The sequence below is a fragment of the Trichosurus vulpecula genome, chromosome 4 (genome assembly GCF_011100635.1).
Source record: "Trichosurus vulpecula isolate mTriVul1 chromosome 4, mTriVul1.pri, whole genome shotgun sequence".
In the NCBI taxonomy this organism is placed as follows: Eukaryota; Metazoa; Chordata; class Mammalia; order Diprotodontia; family Phalangeridae; genus Trichosurus; species Trichosurus vulpecula.
In genome coordinates, this window is record NC_050576.1 from 27,284,416 (window position 1) to 27,304,930 (window position 20,515).

At 45.1% G+C, this 20,515-nt stretch overlaps 1 protein-coding gene across 1 annotated transcript in view; it reads right to left on the bottom strand.

The window, feature by feature from the left end:
* SCP2 (sterol carrier protein 2) overlaps window positions 1-20,515 on the bottom strand; it is a 74,065-nt gene that overhangs the window by 19,201 nt on the left and 34,349 nt on the right. The window contains exons 11-12 of the mRNA XM_036756802.1: window positions 19,502-19,609; window positions 7,657-7,822 (exon numbers count right to left, since the gene is read on the bottom strand). Of these exons, the coding sequence (XP_036612697.1) occupies window positions 7,657-7,822; window positions 19,502-19,609 (274 nt within the window). The remainder of the gene's footprint in view (window positions 1-7,656; window positions 7,823-19,501; window positions 19,610-20,515) is intronic.

Here is a 20,515-nt window from a genome sequence, read left to right on the forward strand (position 1 = left end):
CAACAGAGTGGGATCTCTCAATTTTGTGACAGAGACACAGAATAGTGTGTCATACACACACACAAAATATTGGTCTGACCTTAAAATTGCAAAGTCAATCAAGCGTGTCCTTCCAGGAGCTCCTTCGTCAGGCCAGCTCCAGCCTCCACCAACACAAACCACAGCCACCCTCAGCTTAGCCAGACGGCCTCCTGCGGTCACTGTAGCTGAGCACGTCATCTCCTAATATGCAACCTGTGGACAAGCCTTCCCCACCTGGCTGGGTGAGTCCCTTGGGCCGTAGCAGTTATACAATCTTGTCACCAGGCTCACGTTCAAAGCTTTCTCGGTTTTTTTGTTTTGTTTTGTTTTTTTGGAGGGGGGAAGGCAAGGCAATTGGGGTTAAGTGACTTGCCCAAGGTCACACAGCTAGTAAGTGTGACTCCAGGGCTGGTTCTCTAGCCTTCTCAGTTTAAAAGACAAGTTCTTTAAGTAGTTTTCAGGAACCTAGAGTCACTTTCATACTACATGGAGACTACAGAGTAGAATTTTTGTGGTGGTGGGGACAAAAAAGGCCCCGGCCTTGAAGAGCTTGTAACCTAATAGGCGGCTAATGTATGTCTGCAAATACTATTAAATTATAATGTGCAAAGTGCACAGAGCAGGTCAAAATGGAATGAGACACTAGGGAACGAGGGGTCGCTTCTACTTACAGGAACAGGGATAGGTAAATTTATGAGGCCAAGGCACTAAACAAGATCTTCAAGGAAGAGAAGGATTTCAGGAGGCAGAGACAAAGGCCATTCTAGGCATGGGAAATGTCAGAAGCAGAGAGAACCTAGGGTGACCAGAGAGAACTCAAACAAAAGTTACTAATTCAGTTTGGCTAAAGGGAGTGGTATGAAATAAAGCTGGAAAAGTACCCTGGAGACACGTGAGAGAAAGGCTTCAATGACAGGAGGAGGAGAAAGGGGAAACCACCGAAGACCAGAGCAGGGAGTGATGTGATGATCAGATTTGCATGGCAGAAAGAGGCCTCTGGCAATTTTGTGAAAGGCAGATGGGAGGAGGCAGGGATGGCATTCAAATAAATAGGCAAAAGGTCACAGGAGTCCAAATTAGTCAGAAGTAAAGAGAATGAGTTTTAACAAATTCCTGTATGGTAGGTACGGGAGGAGGAGGGAAAAATGAAGTCGAATTCCAAAGTCTGAGGCCTGAATGACTGGGCCAATGCTGGTACATCCAGTGAGATGGAGGGATGAGGGGTGAAGGGAGAAAGTCAGGTTTGGGGAAGAGAAGATCAGTCAGGGGCAGAGGAAAATTGAAAATGTGAGAATTGGACTAATGGGAGACCAGGGACAGATTAGTGAAAAAAGGAAACATTGATTAAGTTCAGTCGTATGTGCCATGCACCGGGCTAAAAGTTGGAGCTACAAATGCAAGCAAAGGAGACAGTTCCCAGGATATTTAGACAGGGAAGTCCAAGAGGCCCAACAAGGAAACGGCCAGAAGTGTCACGGTGGGCCAAAGACCAGGCACCAAATAGAACCCGGTGTTGTGGAGGTGGGAACTGAAGCTATGAGAGTGGAGGAGACTGCCCAGGAGAAGAGGAGAGAGCGGAAAAAATGAGGGTGAAGACAAGAGTCTGGTAAACACACGTGAGGGGAAGAAAGAAGAAAAATCAGCAAAGGAAACCAAAAAAAAGCAGAGAAGAGAAAAGCAGGGTAGGAAGGTGATGAAAGTCCAGAAAAAACAAGTTAACAAGGAGAGAATGCTTCAGAGCGTCAACACAGAGCAGGCAGAGAACTCGAAGGCCATTGGCTCAGCCAACACCATACCCTTCGTGACTATGAAGAGCCAAGTTTCAATAATAAGGAAGGAAGCTAGAATGCAGGGAATGAAGGATAGAATTGTCCAAACTACAAAAGGCTGGTGGTGAGAAGCAGCAACCTGGCACAGTAGGATAAAGTTCAAACCTGGAGTCAAGAAGGACAAAGGTTTGAACGTCACCCCTGAAACTTCCTGGCTCGTCCATTTGTCAGGTAGTACGGTGGGGAGTAGTTTGGGGGGGGTAAGCAGGGTCAAAAGAGGAGGGTTGGGGTTTTTTGGTAGTGGAACATGTTTGTAGGTAGAAGGGAGCCAAAAGGGGGAAGAGTCTGAAGACACAATGTTACAGGATAACACTTCGAACCAACTAGAAGAGTTTGATATGAAAAATTAATGTACTGTGGTGTTTTTCTCTCAAACAGAACACAGTTTCAAAATGTAAATCTATTCTCATTCTATACTTGGCTGGTTCCCCTACTTGAAAATAAAATTCCCATTTTCCCCAAGAGGAGTTATACAGTCCAGGCAACACCCAGCCACGTTCAAAGCTGGTCTAAGTGGAGAAAAGGTCAAACTAGTTGCAAGTCAAAACTCTGAAGATAAAAGAAACCGACTGTTCTGGTTTGGCTTTCTTCTTTACAATCTACGAGAGCAGAGCTTGGACTGAACGCTCTGATAATCCAAATGCAATTACTATTATTGCTTTACAACAGAAACATTCACTGTCCTTTCCCTAATTAATAACAGTGAAATATGTGCCATCACGTTTAAACCAATGATGAAATGAAACTGTTCCTCTGCGATCAAGAATATTTTATATGGTTGATAAAATCTTTTGAATGACTTTCCTTAGTTAGGAAAGTTCTAGGGAAAAAAAGCAAAATTAAGATAGAAGACTGATAACAATTCCTCTTTGAAATGTATCTTGGGTAAAAATTAGTTTTCTCCCAATTGAATTAATTACAATAAGAAAATATCACCCCGATAAAGGACAGGCAAATGGCTTATCTACAGTAGAGATGTGCCTAATGGCAAGCACCAGAATGACTCACTTTAACATGCTAACTATCATTTCTCTCATACTCAGACAACTCTGAACTCCTTGAGGCTCCAGATGATCCTTATCGACTGCTACCAGTGCAGGTCACAGGCCTACCCAGGGCCTTCTCATCCAGTGGCATTTTTGTCTCTGTTATCCTAGAAATCTTCCAAAAAGGTACTTCATACTTTGTGGAGACCAGTAGACCCCTGGGCTGTCCATCACTGCCTCAGCCCTCATCCTCATTAGGAGACTGGCCCAGCTGCTTTGGTCTGGCTTGCGATTCTTTAATGGCATCATTTGTGCTATACCTTCATACAAAGAAGCCACCACTGATGATACACCGTCACGTACTCACATTCAACGTGTCAGACCGATGATAATTCTGAGTTAGTGCATCTTAATGAAATTTATTATAGAGGAAGAAAAAAGTGCAATATGTCTTCTAAAGCTGTGATTCCCTTAAGCTGGTGCTTAAAAGCAATTCATTAAAATTCCTTCAATATTTTTTCTAGAATATAAATCCTGCCTGAGGCATAACACAAGGTATATATTTACTCAGATGATACAGTGCTAGATATTGGGTTTTTTGTTTTTTATTTTGAAATGGCTTTACTGGTTCATAAGACCTTTCCATATTAAAAAAGAATACTCAAAACACCTAGGTATTAAATTGTAACTATTTTTTCTTATCAGCCTCAGCTTTCGCCTTTACCTCTGTCAGTCCTCATTTCTCTGGACTATGTCACTCATAGTTGTGAAGCAGGGGAATGATAAAACTAGACAGAGAATTATGCCATCAGAGGCTACTTTGTATGAATTTATTATCGAATGCTTTCTAATGAAGTCTTCTCCAAGTAACTGCTTAAAAAAAGTGATGATTTTCCCCCATCAGTAAATCTAAAACTCATTTCACTTCAACAAATACAGTGCTGGGGATACAAAGATCAAAGGTGACACAGTTACCACTAAGCCTGCCCTGGCAATGTAACCTGGATGAATGGCTGCCTGCACTAAGAGAAGGGGTGTGATTCAGGGAACTGGAAGAGGAAGAGGGCACTTTCAGTCTGAGAGTGGAAGGGAAAGCTTCTAGGAAGAAGCAGCACCTGAGCTATTCCTGGAAAGAAGAGCAAGATTTGGAGGAGCAGTGACCCAGAGTGAGGGCTCAAGCACAGGAGATGGCTTCCAGGAATGCATTGAGGCAGAAAGGTGAACACAGAGAAGCCCAAGCTGGCTGAGAATGAGTGTCAAGGAACAGTATGAAATAAGGAAGGAAAGCTGAAGCCAGACTGTAAGGGGTACTGGAGGGGGTTGTCATTTATTCAACAAAAAATGACTGAACATTACAACATAGAAGACCTTGTCATAGGTGTTCTAGGGGATCTGAAGACAAAAAACACATAATTTAGAGGGTAAAATAAGTGACAAAAATAGGTTCTAACAAGGCATTACTTGGGGTTCAGAGGAGGGAACAAATGTGATACCTGGGAGTGATGAGGAAAGATTTTAAGGAGGAAGAGGCAGTGAACGAACTAGTGAAAATGGGAGGAGGGGCATTCAGGGGCAAGTCAGGCCAGAAGGGCTCCTGGCATATGTTGGGACAGAAGACGGATTCCGTCTTCCCTGGCAGGTGAGAACATAGCCAGGGGTGAAAAGAAGAAAGGTGCCCTTTAAACTACGCCAACAAACATGGGATGAAATACTAGTTAGCTCAAGACAAGGGGTCTGTATTCTGCACAGGTGTCTTCTTGCCCATCATTACAAAGGAAAGCTTTTCTGGAAGAATAAATGATCTCATTTATCTAGCGATAAAGTGATTTAGGATGCTAGGGGTCTAAGGCCTAGAGGTAGAAGAGACCTCAGGCCATTTTAGGCAAACCTCCTCCCCCATCCTTTCAGAGAAGAAAACTGAGACCTGGAGAGGGGAACTGACTTGCCCAAGAGGGAACACAGAGCATCTGAGGCAAGCTATGAGCCCAGGCTCTCTGACCCAGAAGCCATCCACCATCCTTTTCTGCTTTCTCTGCCTCACCTCTGGCCTCTGACTCGGGATAGGAGCTCCAGAGATCTCTTCTTGCTCCCTCCCCAGCAACTAACCCAAGTGGCAGCTCACAGAGCTCTGGGGACACCTTCCTCACTGAATCCTCCCAACAGCCAAGAGGGTGGCATTCAATATCTAAGACGAGGGTCTGAGAGTGGACATTCCATGAGGAGTTCCAGTGCAAGTCTACTCACTGTGAATCTGGTACCTGGTCAGCTCCATCAGGCTGCCTCTAAAAACTACTCAAAGGTTGCCTCGTGATAACTGGATCCAGTTTGGGCAGCACAATAGGTGCCATTAAGTTTTCTTTAATTGCTTCATGGAGCTTCCAAAAAATAATTCCAGCCAGATAAAATCAATGCTGCTTAATGAAGCTATACAGGCAGAACTTCCAAACTGACAGCTTGTTAACCAAGTAACTCCACCTGTACAGACTTGAAAACAATGTACAGCTACAAATATGTTCTTTAGGAAAAAAGATCCTTCCGACAAATAACTAAAAGTGCCAACATTTTAGTAAGAGGCTAAGGTTATTCTTTGTTATAAAAGACAGCTCTCTGGATCCAAAGGAAAATCTAGGTAATGTAACACCAGAAAAAAAGTCAATAAAAATCTATTTGTTTAAAACAGAAGTTGAGGTCCTCATATTTTTCAACAAAAGACGATGAACCTAAATGAAGATAATGGCCTGGTGAAAGCAGTAATATAATGGTAGAGAGCTGGGTTCCAGCCCTGGCTCCTTCAATAACTCCCACACAACCATAGTTTATTAATGATCTTTTAACTGAAAAATCCAATGTCTTTTCTCATCCTTCCTGACCCTGCTGACCATTTCCTTCCTCCTGAACACTCTCTCCTTGCTCGGTTCCCACAATGCTGCTCTCTTCCAAGGTCTCCTCTGGCCTGCCTGCCATTCCTTTTCAGTCTTCTTTACTGGTATATCCCCAGCATCCCACCCCTCACTGTGAGCATCTCCCAAGGCTCTGTCCTGGGCTCTGTCTTCCCCTCTCTATACTTAACGATCTCCTCAGTCCCCACAGGTTTAACTAGCATCTCTATACAGATGACTCCCAGATCTGGATATCTAGTCCAAGTCAGTCTCCTGGTCCCCAGACACACATCACCAACTACCTATTGGACATTTCCAAATGAATGTTTCCTAGGCATATCAAACTCAATATCCTATAATCCTATGTACAAAACAGAACCCCTCATCTTTCTCCCAAACACTCCCCTCTTCTTCCTAACTTTCCATTTTTTTGAGGATACCACCATACTTCAGTCACCTAGGTTGGTAATGTTGGCATCATTCGGCTACTATTCATTTCCTCTTGTCTGCCATGTACCCAACCGGTTGTCAAGTATTTCTTTTCTTTTACGAAGATTCCCTTTCTCTCCTTCCCACCTCTCTCCCTTTCCCCACTAAGAACGGAAGGAACGTAAAACCCACATTACAAACGTGCCAAACAAAACAAATCCCTGCATAGGCCCTGCCCAAAAAACTATGTCTTCAACTGCAGCCTGACTACAATCGCTTCTCTATCTGGAGGGGGGCCAAATGCTTCATTATAAAGGCTTTGGAACTGAGATTTGTCATTGTGTCGATCAGAGAGCTAAGGCTTTTAAAGTGGTTTGTCTTTGTACACAGCTGTCATCCTGGTTCTGCTCACTTCCCTTGGCATCAGTTCACACAAGTCTTGCCACCTTTCTCAGCATCTCCCTCGGACAGCTAAGTGGTGCAGTGGACAGAGTACCCAGACAAGGTGAGTCCAAAAAATCCGGCCTCAGACACTTCCTGACTGTGTAACCCTGGGCAAGTCACTTCACCCTCTTTGCCTCATTCTCTCATTTGTAAAATGAGCTGGAGAAGGAAATGGCAAACCACTCCAGTAACTCTGCCAAGAAAACCCCAAGTGGGGCCAAGAAGAGTTGGACACAACGACTCAACAACAACAAAAAAGTCTTCACCATGTCTTAAAACACAACGGTATCTCACCACAATCATACACCACAACTTGTTCAGCCATCTCCCAATTGCTGGGCAACCCCTCAATTTCCAGCTCATTGCCCTGGCAAAGAGAGCAGCTATAAATATTTTGTACATCTGGGTCCTTTTCCTTTCATCTCCTTGGAACAGACTTAATAATGGCATTACTGGGTCAAAGGGCATATGCAGTTGAATAGTTTTGGAGACATCGTTCCAAATTGCTTTCCAGAATGAATGGGCTGGTTGACAGCTCCACCAACCATGAATTAATGCACCTGATTTCCCACAGCTGTCCCAAATGGCAGCATTTGTCACATTCCTTTTATGCCAATCTAGCCAAGGTGTGTGTGGGGGGTGGGGGGTTGAGGTGGAACCACTGGGCTGTGGTTTTCATCCGTATTTACCTACTTATCAATGATGTGGAGCACTTCTCATGGCTAATGAAGGTTGAGGTTTCTTCCTCTGAAAAGGCCAATTCTTACCTTTTAACCATTTGTCGATCGGGAAAGGGCCAGGCACCCCCTCCAAAACCTCTTTCACGGGGTCAGAGGTCCACACCCCAGGAACCACGGCTCTAAAGCCGGCTCCGCCGAGCCAACCTCCCTCCTCCCTAGGGCTTCTCCCTCCGGGGCTCCCGGGCCTGCTCCACTTCGCCTGGGTCCTTCCCCAACACCCGGTACACAGCAGGCGCTTCACAGTTGCACACCGGCAGGAAGCTGCCCCACGCAGGGGAGTCTGGGGGCGCCCCGCGAGGTCCCGCCCCATCCCGTCCCCCCTCCTCACCTGCCGGCCACCGAAGCGTAGTCGGGGAAGCCCATCCTGTACAGTGTCACGACCGCGGCTCCGCCAAGGCCCAGGTTATGCTGCAGCGCGACCTTCGCCCCCGGAACCTGCCTCGGGCCCGCCTCCCCGCGCAGCTGCCAACAGAGCTCCGCGCACTGCGCCAGGCCTGCCGAATCAAGCACAGAGACGTCAGCCAGGCCCGACCAGTCACACCTGGAGCGAGCGAGCGAGGAGCACCCGCGCGAGAGCAAGTGCAGACAAGCCTAATTGGAGGCTGAGCCCCAGAGGGAGAGGAGCTCTGGGCTAGGCCTGGGGCGTAGGGCAGCGATGCCCCGAGTCGCCACCAGTGCCCCGGGCACCACTCCATCTCCCACCACCACACCATCCCCCGCCCCAGTCCCTCAAGGCTCACCACCTAGGCGTTATCTTGCACTCCTCACTCTCCCTCCCCGCCCCCCAGCTGTTTGCCAAGGCCTGCCCATTTCACCTCCCCAGCATCTCTGGTCTATTTCACCACCACTCCCTCCACCCGCAGCATCTCTTGTCACTTTCACTTCTGCAGCATCTCTCCAGTACGCCTCCTCCTTTCCTGCCACTGCCCCCTAGCCCTAGTGCGGCCGTCATCACCTCACATCCGAATGATGGGGGAAGGGGGGGGGGGCGGGAGAGGGGCGTGCGCGAAGGGAAGCTGGTTCTGCCTGCCTCCAGTCTCACCCCACTCCAGGCCAGCCTCCACTCAGTGGTAACCAACTTATTGCCAAAGTGATTCCAAATTACTCCTCTGACCTCTACAGCGTGGAGTCTACATGATGCCCAAATTTGGCCAGCTTACTGGTGCCCATGCATATTTTCCCTGACCTAACTCTGACCTAACTTTGCACTGGCTGGGCCCCATGCCTCTAATGCACTGCCTCTTCACCTCTTCTTCTTAGAATCCTTAGCTGCCTTCAAAGCTTAGTCTGCAAATAGGTTGGTGCCAGAACATGAAGGGCTTGAGAAGCCTGTAGTTTATCCCAGAGGAAGCTAAGAGTTACTGGAGAAGGAAGGTAGGAGCCCTTACTCTCTGAGTAAAGGAGTGATGTGGTCAGATCCATGCCCTAGAGCTATCCATTTGGCTATTTGGGAGGATTAGTTTGAAAGGGAGGAGACTTGAGATTAAGGGACCAACTATTCAGTTATTACAGTAGGGAGAGGACTTATTAATTCACCTGTTTGGACCCCAGTTCCCTCATCCATAAAACAAGGCCTAGGTGAGCTCTAAATATCTTTCCAATTCTATGGAAGGTTCGAAGATACTATGAAATATGCAGAAAATGGTGAGGATCAGAATCAGTCTTTTTCCTTTACCCATCTTGAAATTTCTCTGCCAATATGGCTCATCTAAATAAGTCAGACTGCAACTAAGATAACTGCAAAGTTTTCTTCCTGTCTTTATCCTTCCTTTTCACTTCCTATCCTTAACCTCTGCTCCAATGATCAGACTCCTCAAAGACAGATGACATGGCAGTGACTCACTACCTAACATAGCACACACAGTCCCTGATAATGACTGACTCTTCATTTTATCAATCACCAATGGAAGATTATCACAGAATGCTCTTAACACAGACCAGGCAGATTAGTCCAAGTCCACATGGACCCTGTGCTGTATCTGGGAAGTTGTTTTTATTTAAACAATAAATCTTTTATTTCTTTGTCATTTTTCTCACTCTTACGGAGGCTGATAGCAGGTGGGAAATCTAGTTCCTTCAGCTTTTTCATTGCTTATTCCCTCCCACCTTTCCCAGGCTTTGCTTTCCAAAAGGGTTCCTGGGTAAACAAGAGTTTCCTTCAGAGCTCTACCCTCTGGGAACAACAGAAATAACCTCAGAAATCCACTTACCAAGAAATCCCCACAGCCAGTTATTAAAACACAAAATATTTTATAACAAGTTGCCTTTTGTTTCTACTTCCTTATATAATCACCCTCATGAAATAGCTTTTCTCCCCTAAGCTTGGGGGGGAGGGGAATGCTGCCGAAACATGGTAATGAGATCCTTTTAAATGAAGAAGGTTCTTTATTTGGCTCAATCTAATCCCATTGTCTAATTAATGGAAAAGGATTGATAAATTGTAAAAATGTTATCCTCTAGTACTAAATTTCCTTTCTTATTGTCAATATCCATTCCGAAGCATGGTATAGTGGATAAAGAGCTGGCCTCAGCATCAGAAGACGTGAGCTCAAGTCAGGCCTCTTAGACCAACTGGCCATGTGACCCTGGGCAAGTCACAGGGTGAAGACAACACCCTGGCTTGGTAGGGGAAGTTCCTCACCTGAAGCACCCCACACTGAGGAGTATCACAGGTCTGGTCTAAAAAAAAAAATCATTCACTCAAAAAACATTTCCTGAACACCTACCTATCTCTCTTCAATGGCCTGTATGAGGGTGTTATAGGGGAATACAAAGATGAATAGGACATACCTTCCTGGAGCTTAGTAGGAAAGAGAAGAGGCCCCAAAACATAAATCAAGGCAGAATGGGATAGGCACATAAGAGAGGTATAAACAAAGCTAGCTAGAATAGTTCAAAGAAGAAAAATCATTTCTCACTAGGGTGGGTCAGAAAAGGTTCCTGAACAAAGTATTTGGCCCGGGTCTTGAAGGGCAGAATTTCAGCAGAAGCAGATGGGTCAGCCCCCAGCCATGGGTTCTGAGAGGTGAGATTTCACCCTATCTTGCCAGGGAAAAAAAGCCACCAGGCTTCTTCCCAACCCTGTCCAAATCATGCTCCAACCCCTTCCCAGCTCTCCCCTCCCTCTAAATGTGTTTGTTCTCTTCCCCATTAGAACGTAAGCCTTAAAGAGAGGAACGGCATTGCTGGGCACCGGCCTGGCACATAGTAAGTGCCTAGTAAATGCTTCTTCATTCACAGGTGGTGAAGTGAAAGAATGCTGTATGGGCAAGGGCACAGAGGAAGGTGATATGGGGGACATATCTGGAGACAGCCAAGTTGTAGTGTATTTGGCTAGAGCTTACAGGGGCTGAAAGAAAGAGCCTGGCTGGATTTAGAGCAGGGCTTCTTCAGCTTCTCTGTGTCCTGAGCCCCTTGGGCAGTCAGTTTGGGGAAAGCCCTTCTCAGGTTCCCCACAGACCCCAGGGCTAAGAATCCCAGATAGAGAATACTAGGGCTGTGGAATCCAGCTCTTAGGGAGTGAGGAACAAGAAGAAATTTGGGAGCAGGGCAGTGACATGACTACAACTGTGAATTAGGAAGCTTCATCTGGTGTACTTGAGGAAAGAGGGGCCTTCACAGGCTAGGAGGTGACTGCAATATTGCTGATGAGGCAAAGAAAGACTGGACCAGAGTAATGGAAGCATAAAGTCAGACTCCTTAGTTCTACCAATGTTCTACGGTTCAGTCCTTCCACAAGATAGCCTGGGGCTGAGTAGAAGGCGATTTAGCCTTTAGATGCCACAGAAAATCCAAGCAGATCATCAGTTGTCCAACATGATAATCACTTTAGCAGCAAAATTTGGTTTAATTTTTTTTAGCAGATTAACCTTCCTTGTGCATTCCTGAGTTTATTTTTTAAAATATTAACTACAGGCCAATGAGCTTGACTTCACCTCATGACAAAATTCTAAAATGTATTATTTAAAATGAGGTTAGTAAACATGGAGAAAGGCAGCAATAACCACTAAGAGCCAATATAGCTTAATCAACAAAAGATAAAACCAATTTACCCTTAAAGTCCTTTTGTGACAGGAGTACTAGGCTTGGAAATCAGAATAATGCTGCATATAGAGCTTACCCAGACTTGAGCAAAGACCCTGATGTAGTCTCTCATGATATTCTGAGGAAAAGAGAGAAAGGTGGGGGGCTAGGTGATGGTACGAGTAGGTGGGCTCAAAACTGGCTGAAATGCAAGATCCCAAGAAAAGTCACTAAGGTCAGTCTCTATTGAATGTCCCAGGACCTTATTCTTGGCCTGTGCTGCCTAACTTTTTATCAACAACTTAGAAGATGACAGAAGAAAATCCGATGGAGTTTACAGACAACAGAGTCCATGTCTAAAAAGATCTCAACAGGCCAGAGTACCCTAGGCTGAATCTAATAAGGCAAAATTCAACAGGGATCAAGTTCAAGTCTGAGGCTTGGGTTCCGAAAATCAATTTCACAAGGATAAGATGGGGGAGCCTTGGAAAGATAGGAGCTCACTTGAAAAAAATCTGGGATTGATGAGACTGTGTGCTCAGTATGAGCCAAGACTCATATGGCAGCCAAAGTGCATTTCTATTAAAGCAAGAAAAGCATCAGGTACAGGCTTAGGAAGGTAACACTGGTCAGAACAAATCGAGAGGACCGCTCTGCCACTTACAGCCTAGGTGGCCCTCAGCAAGTCACCGCTCTGGCTCTGTTTGCCCACCAGAAAAGTGAGGGGTTGGATTATATTGCCTCTAAGGTCTCTACTAGTTCTAAACCTATGACCCAAAAATATCATTCTAACATTGGGTTCCCTTCTGGGCAACATATTTTAGGAAACACATTAATATACTGGACAACACCCAAATTAATGGCGAGGAGGCTGTGAACGGGTCCCAAGGTCAAGAGAGAAGGAGCAATGGCAGTAGCTGAGGAGGTTTGATTTACCTGAAGCATAGACAAGGGGATAGGACAGGTATCATCAAGTATTTGTGGGCAAAGAGGAGGACCCTTGTTCTGCCTGGCACCAGTGGGCAAAGGCAGAGCAATGGGGAGAAAGATTCAAGGAAAGATGTCCTAACCAGAAAATGACCCAGAGTGACACAGCCTGCCTCCCACCTAGGGCTCCAGCAAAGGTGAGTGAGCCTGGGCTATTTCTGAAGGGGGATTTTTGCTCCTCTACCAAATGGCCTTGATGGCCTCTAGAGAGAAGCCCCTCCAACCCTGATGCTGTGATATCATCAAAAGGAAATCAATCAGTTTCAAACATTCTAATATGAATTTTAATATAAATGAGATTGAATACCAAAAATTAGCTTGCTTCCCCAAGAATTCCCTGCATAGATGCTAATGAGAAAAAGCCTATTGTTGAAAATTCATTGTAATAAGTCACATGCTGAGAGCTAACTAGACTTCAAGGTAGCCAATTTTCTATTCCTACAGACTTAATCAGCACCAGCTCTTAGCTTTTAGCCAAGTAAAAAGTGCTATGTAACTTAGGGATCAACTTTTTAGCAGCAATATTACTACTGTACATTTCTTTCTAAGTCCCTCGACTGGCCAGGCCTAAAAAAATGATCTCCCAGATATTTCCAAGAGGAATTTATGTTTACAATTACGTTAATTAATTTCAAGCCAATGGACAACTTTATTTTAGCCCCCAAAATACTTTTAACATTAACCAACTGATTGTTATGCAAAGTTATTATTCCATTAACAAAGATATCACCAATTTTGCCAAATCTGATCTTCCTCACCCCCAAATTATATTAAACATAGCCACAGAAATAAGTTGAAGGCCAACATCAATTTTTAACCACGTTTAAGTGTTCTTTCTGTTTATTTAAGATATCAAGATCAGACGCAAAGGTCATGAAGGCACTATTCCAAGTCATCTCACTTGAACATGTATTGTGTAAGAAAAAGCTAACTCCCAAGCCTCATGACACATTAAGGAGATCAAGTCACATTGTGCTGAGTATTTTAAGGGCATTCAATTGTATGCAATCCATCTGTTGCTCAACTAGAACATTAAATTGTGCAATCTGACCCTTTCATCTGGAACGTGTTCCCTCTCTCATGGAAACCAACCCTTTTATTCAATTGCTTCTTGAAACTTCTCTGTTAAAGGGGGGCAAACAAGGAAGCCTGTTTCCAGTTTAAAGCAACAGTCAGACATGGCACAGAGGCCAAATCCCAAAAATCCTAAGGAGACTTCTTCAGATCAAAGGTAGAAGTCAACACAAGTTCTCACACCAATCAACTGATTCACAAGCATTTATTAAGCACCTGCCGTGTGCTAGACATTGGGGATACAAGTACAAAAAAAAGAATTCCTAATGGAAATGAGCTGATGGGAGGGACAAGAACATATCATAATTAATGATGATAATACCTAATATTTATATAGTGCTTACCATGTGCCAGGCACTATGCTAACACTTTACAAATATTATTTCACTTGACCCACATGATAACTCTGGAGGGAGGTGCTATTATAATCCCATTTTACAGATGAGGAAACAGGCAAGCAGAGGTTAAATGACTTGCCCAGGGTCACACAGTAAGTGTTGGAACCACAAAAATATAGCATAAATATAAATAAAGCAGGGAGGCCCCTCGAATGAGATTACTCAGACATCTACACTGCATTGCAATCAGTTCAAGGTGCTGACTTTCCCCCTTCTGAAACGAACTAAGCCTGCATCCTTACCTGAGGCGGTTTGGACACAGTCAGGTGGTGCTTTATGACTCTCGGGACAGAGAAAGGGACTGGACCGCCACGGCCCTGGCAGAGTTCACAGTACTCCCCTGGGCACGGAGCCATGCTGGCTGCTCCCCAAACCTGACAAGCATCTCCTCGCTCCATTCCTGGAATGAATTCCCCCCTCCTTATCCTGGCCTTTCTGAATCCTTACCTTCCTTCAAAGCTAGCTCAGACACTGCCTCTCCTGAAAAACCCTTCCTGATACCCCCCCATTTGCTGAATTTCCTGAACTTTTCTGGAGATCTTTGGTTTCTCCTTTACTCCTGCGGCATGCTTCTCTATCTATGGATGTGAGCAGCAGCATAGCACCAAACTCTGGAGCTGAAGTCAGGTGACCAGACCCTTACTATGTGAATAAGCCAACTCCCAGTCTCAGTTTTCTCTTCCGGAAAAAGAGGACAATAGCACACTGCTTCCCTGAGAGAGAGTCATTCCGAGGAAAGCAGCATGCAAATTTTGAAGCTCTCTATAAATCCAAGTTACTATTTTTGTTATTATCGGATCCCCCAGGAGAATGCACGCTGCCCTAGCCCTAAGGACTCTATGTTCTACACCAATTAGGCCAGTGAGGCAATCAGACTTCAATATGGACAATATACACTGCATGAAAAGTACATTAGAGAACTGAAAAACAAGGCGTGGCAAGAAATAGGAGCCAATCTGGGCAATGAACCCCAACATTCAGGAGTGAGGCATGAAACTTTCCGTAAAAAAGATAAGCAGGACCAGTATTTATATTCTGTTGAATTCCTTAGAAAAGTTAACAGACAGTTGAATAATCCAAAGTGTTTGAATAATGAATCATCTCAATCCAAAAGATTTTCAAATCAAATAACTCTTCTTGGCATATTCAAAGTGGATTCTGCCAATCTACCTTATCCATCACCCTCCCCGAAATCTAACGCTAAATCCCTGATAAAAAGACCCTCCATCCAGGCACAATTATTCACTCTCCTTTAATCAGTCAAACAAGCACTGTCTGAGCTCTCACTCTGTGCCCACAAGCTCAGTGCTAAGCATTAGGGACCCAAAGGCCAAACTGAAGCAATCTCTGCCCTCAAGGAGCTTCCACTGTAATTCAGTAGCATATACATTTACAGGTACCTATAAAACACATTTTGTTGTTCAGTCCTTTCAGTCCTGACTTTTCATGACCTCATTTGGGGTTTTCTTGGCAGAGACACTGGAGTGGTTTGCCATTTCCTGCTCATGTTGCAGATAAGGAAACTGAGGCAAAGAGGGTGAAGTGACTTGCCCAGGGTCACACAGCTGTGAAGTGTCTGAGGCTGGATTTGACCTCAGAAAATGGGTCTTCCTGACTCCAGGCCTGGTGTTCTATCCACTGTACCACGCAGCATACAAATCAAATACAGGGTAGCCTTGGAGGAGAGAAGACATTACCAGCAGATTGAAGGACCAGGATGGACCTCATCCAGAAGGTGGCATTAGATCTGAGTCTTGAAGAAAGCCAGGATTCCAGGAGGCACAACTGAACATGGCCATTTCAAGGGTTGTATGACATCTCTCAGGTACACCTACCTCTAACATCTCACGCGATTCTGTCTCTGCATCCCTAGCGCTTAGCCCAGAGCCCAGCAGAGTGAGCACTTCATAAATGCTTTGACTTATCCTGTGACTTCACAGGTTTTAATTATCACCTCTCTACAAATGTCTCCTAGATGTTCATCTCCAACATAAGCTCGGCCTGCAGCACTAGCCCTGTTTCTTACCATTGGCTAGATATCTCCCTGGCTTCTCCAGTCCCTAAAACTCAATATGACTAAAACTAAATTTATATCCCTGCCCACCAAAAAACCACCAGTTCCTGCCCTAAAATTCTGCCTTTCTGTTGGTGAAACTATCCTCCCAGCCACGGAAGATGGTAACTCTGAAGTCACCTCTGACTCCTCCTTCTGCCATTATCTTTCAATCAGATATCAAGTCCTGCTAAGTATATCTGCACATCTATCTGTCCCCTCCCTTGCAGCAACCACAGTAATTAAAATCTACCAGTCTACTTACCCAACTGGTTTTGCTGCCTCTGGTGTCTCCCTTCTATAATATATTCCAGGTAATCTTTCTAATATATTTCTAAAATCATCTCTCTCCTCTAATCAAAAACCTCTCCCCAATGCCTACTAGAGAAGGTATTAACTCCTTAGCCTAGCCTTAATGCCCTCCATCATCTTTTTCCAGCCCTTTCCACCCAAGTCTGAATTTTACTCTCCATGTTCTTTTCTTGCTCCCTCTTGCCTCAATGGTTTGGTTATGTCACCAACATCTTCTCATCTCTTCATCTTCCTTCAAGACTCATCACAAAGGCTTCCTAGGCCATGACATCTTCCCTTTCCTACACTCACTCATTCACACCACCACCTCCACCCCCAGGGCAGTCTGCCTCCTCTGCACTGATCCCACTCCCATGATCCTTCTCTCCTCCTTTCTCACCCAAATTACCAGTAGACTGAAAGCTCTGGTGGGAAGGACCTATCTTTTCTCAAACTCAGTATCCCCAGTCAAATGGATAGCGTCTTGTCCATTCATCTGCGATTTTACCCATATAGGGAATTCCTGGTATGGAAACTCCCTCTACTCTTCACAAGTTGCCCAGGGCCCTGAGAAGCTAAGTGACTGGCCAAGGGTGACATAGACAGTGTGTGTCCAAGGCAAGCCTTGAACCTACATCAGTCTAATTTCAAGCTGCCAGGTCCCTGGTCTATTATACCCTCACTACCTCTTGCTTGGTGCTTTACAAATGTCTGTTGGATTGAATACAACAGTGAGGCAAATGGTTAAGAGTGATTCTGGCCTTGAGTAGTTTAGAAGTATGGCCCAAGAAAAAAGACCAACAGTTCAACGGTGTTAACAGAAGGATACAAGCCACAAACTAAGCTAGCAGGGTCAAAAAATAGCCCCCCAATCCTAATTCAGAGATCACAAAACCTTATAGCTGGAAAGAACTGAAAAACAGCAAGGTTATAAGCAGCCTTGAAAAGACCCAAAAATCAGTAACACTTCCAAAACCACTCCATTAACATTTGTAAAGATCAGCAGATTTACTGTGATTTCTCAGCTTCCTGGGTCAAAATTAAAGAAAATTCTCACTCAAAGAAAAATATCTATTTCTTTTCTGGTCCCTGTCCCCTGTCTCTGGTCCCTCCCTACTCAGAAGGCCTTCCATCTACTCAGATCACATTCTATGTGTATGAGATGCCTACAAATGGTCTCCTCCATTCGACTAGAAGCTCCTTGGAGCAAAAAGGCTGTTTCTGCCTTTCTCTGTATGTAGAGTCTGGCAAACAGTAAGCACTGAATAAATGCTTGCTGATTCTTTCTTAGCTGAAGAAGTAAAATTGGCCAGTTTAATTCAACAAACAATTATTATAACCAAATTCATGTTTTAAACTGGCAATTAAGCAGAAAATACATAATTCAGCTTAAGTCTATTTGCCCTCATTGGACAGTATTAAAGCAGTTAGGGACATCTCACTGATCTAGGTAGCATATTTTTAAAGCTAATTCTATGGCAATGTTTAGCTCCCACCAAACTGGTCTGACCTCGTGCCTACACTGAGCCCATTCAGGTCCAGACACCAGCCCCCACCCCGCCAACCATCCGGTCTTCCTGCAGCATGTTTGGAAGCCTTGACGAGCTTCATTTTCCGATTCTCTCAGAATCCTACTGCCCTGGAACAACACCTCGGTGGTCAGCAGCCCAGGACATTTTCCAGGAATCTAAATTCTGTTTTGGTTGGCACTCCAGCCACTGGCCACACATCGGATGTCCTTGAAATGTGGCCAAATTGTCAATATATGGCAAATAAACATTTACTTTCCAGTAATTGCCAGCCCCTTTCAGATGACTTAACTCAATTCCTCAGGGTTTCCATGGTCTCCCCCAAAGAGCAGCACCATTACCAGACACTTGTCCAAAGACTCAAGAAGAATCAACTCTCTGCGAAGACTCAGACACTGGAATGAGCCACACCAAGGAATGATGGGAATTCTCTTTCTTATCTCTTGATAAAAGGGTAGGCTCTTATCTGGCAAAAATGATTTATATCTAGTCTTGTCTACAGCCAGGAATGCAGATTAAATGACCACCCAAGGTCTGACAGTGTTTCTCTTCACATCTGTACCTGTTGCAATCCTCCCCTAAACTCATGACCCAACTCTGATGCTACCACCTCCCCTATGAAGCTTTCCCTGACTGCAGCTTTAAGTGATTAACCATCTCCTCAATCCTCCTCCACACTGTTTTGGCCTCTCCTAGGCACTCATCACAATATAATTGGAGTCAGAGATTCCCAAATATTCCTCTTACCAAGGGCAGAAGATGCCCCTCATTCCTTCTTTGTGTCACCAATGCCCAGCACAACGAATTAAAACCAGTAAGGACTTAATCAACGTTCTCTGAACTGAACTTCCCCTCTGTACTTTTTTTTACCTTCTGGGAGTGGCCAGTGACTATATCAAACAAAGGAAAGGTAATAAGAAGATTCCAGGGTCTACAAGGTGTGGTGGCACATGAGTGCCCAGGGTGATTGGTGGGGAGGGGTAGGGCGGGTAAATATTACGGATTGAGTTTGAGGTACAAGTGAACAATCCAAGAAAGGTATGTCAGCACAGGTGGGTAGAAATGTAGACCAGGAGCCCCGGGGAGTTTGAGCCTGGCCAGAGAAGTCTGGGAGTCCACTGCACGGAGACACTGAAGTAAGAGGAGTGGATAACAATGAGCAAAGCAAAGAGGGCACTGACAGAGAAGACGTAAGGCCAGAACCTTGGTGGGAATCCATGTTTAAGGGCCGGGAAGAAACCGAAAGCCCAGGAGAGGAGCGGTTAGAAGGGCAGGAGAACCATGAGGGTGCGGCACCATGGCAGCCAAGAGATGAGAGGCTGCTGAGGAAGCCCAGGCGGCAACAAGGAGTCAAGGAAACAGAGAAGGGAGGCAGGAGAACGTGGGTGAAGCCGCCGGATTTAGAGAGAAGGATGCCATCTGGGACTCTGCAAAGAGCCTCTTCAGCAGAGTGGAAAGGGCAGACGCTGGGTGGAGGGAAAAGAGAGGAAAGGAGATCACCCATTCTAGGGCTACATGGGACAGCCTCAAGGGCCCGTGAACATGAGCCTCTGGCTCCAACAGTATTTCAACATTTTCCTTTGCAATCCTACAGATTTTATCTGGTGCACTTCCAAACACTATTCTGAGAAGGGGCCACAGGCTCCCCGAGACTGACTACCCAGCACTGCTCCACAGCACAAATAAGGGGAGGAGTCCTTGCTCTGGAAGTACCATCTGAGCCCAGAGAAGACACAGTTCCCTTCAGACCAACCCCAGAACCACCCCGCTTAATGCACAACCCAAGACTAATAAGTATAAAATCTGTATTGGGATTACCTGTAGCCCCAAGGGGGTGGCCCTTGGAAATCAATCCACCGCTGGGGTTTATGACCCACTTCCCTCCGTAAGTATTGTCTCCTCTATCAATCAGCTCTCCTGCCTTTCCTAAAAAATAAAAGTCAAAAATAAATTTGAAGCTGACACCAGAGTGCTTCTTAAGTTCGATGTGATGGTTGGAAATTTATTTAAGCAAACATTTCATATCAACACAAATTAAAAACAATTCTGACCAATTCTACGAACTGGTACAATGATGTACATAGGAAGAACCACCACCACCATGAGACGATCCAAATCAGATGCTAATGAAAAAAATTTATTTGGAAGGGGAAAAAAAGCCCTTGTGCAGAGACTTCTAAGACTTGTGTACCAAGCTGGAGGAGGAGAGGCTACTGCCTCAGGACTGCTTCCACATGCCAGGAGGGCTCCCAGCACTTCCTCCCAGTACCTGTAACTTCCAACAATGCCCTGGGCACAGGGAACTCTAGGAAGCCAGGAGCAAGGAAAAGTATTTACCTCGAAGTCAAAAGTAAATGGCAAAGATGCAGAGACAGCAATTTGACGAAATCTAAGCTCACATTATTTGTCTTCCAACTATTTTCTGTATTCCACATATTTACTCAAAAAGGAATCATTTGTGAGACTTCTTATTTTCTGCCAAACCGTAATTGGCACAGTGTCACTACATGTCCCTTATATATCCTTTAATTATGCAAGCACAGGATAAATTCTCCTCCGAACACCTGCCCCTCCATGCGAATGCTGATGTTTGCTTTTCCCAGAGAAGACAAACGCATCACCCAACAATGTCTTGTCATTTGGGCCCCAGTGTCCAGGAAGTTCAGGCTGTATTGTAGGGATCCACAATGAGAGCTAACTCCATCCTAGGGGCCCAGAGTGCACCTGCCTCTTCCTACTTAGTTCCAACTACATTCAGTGGTCCTTCCTCCTTATCTTTAATCAACAAATGACAGTATAGGACCACGGTCCTTCAAGTATATGAGGCCAGTT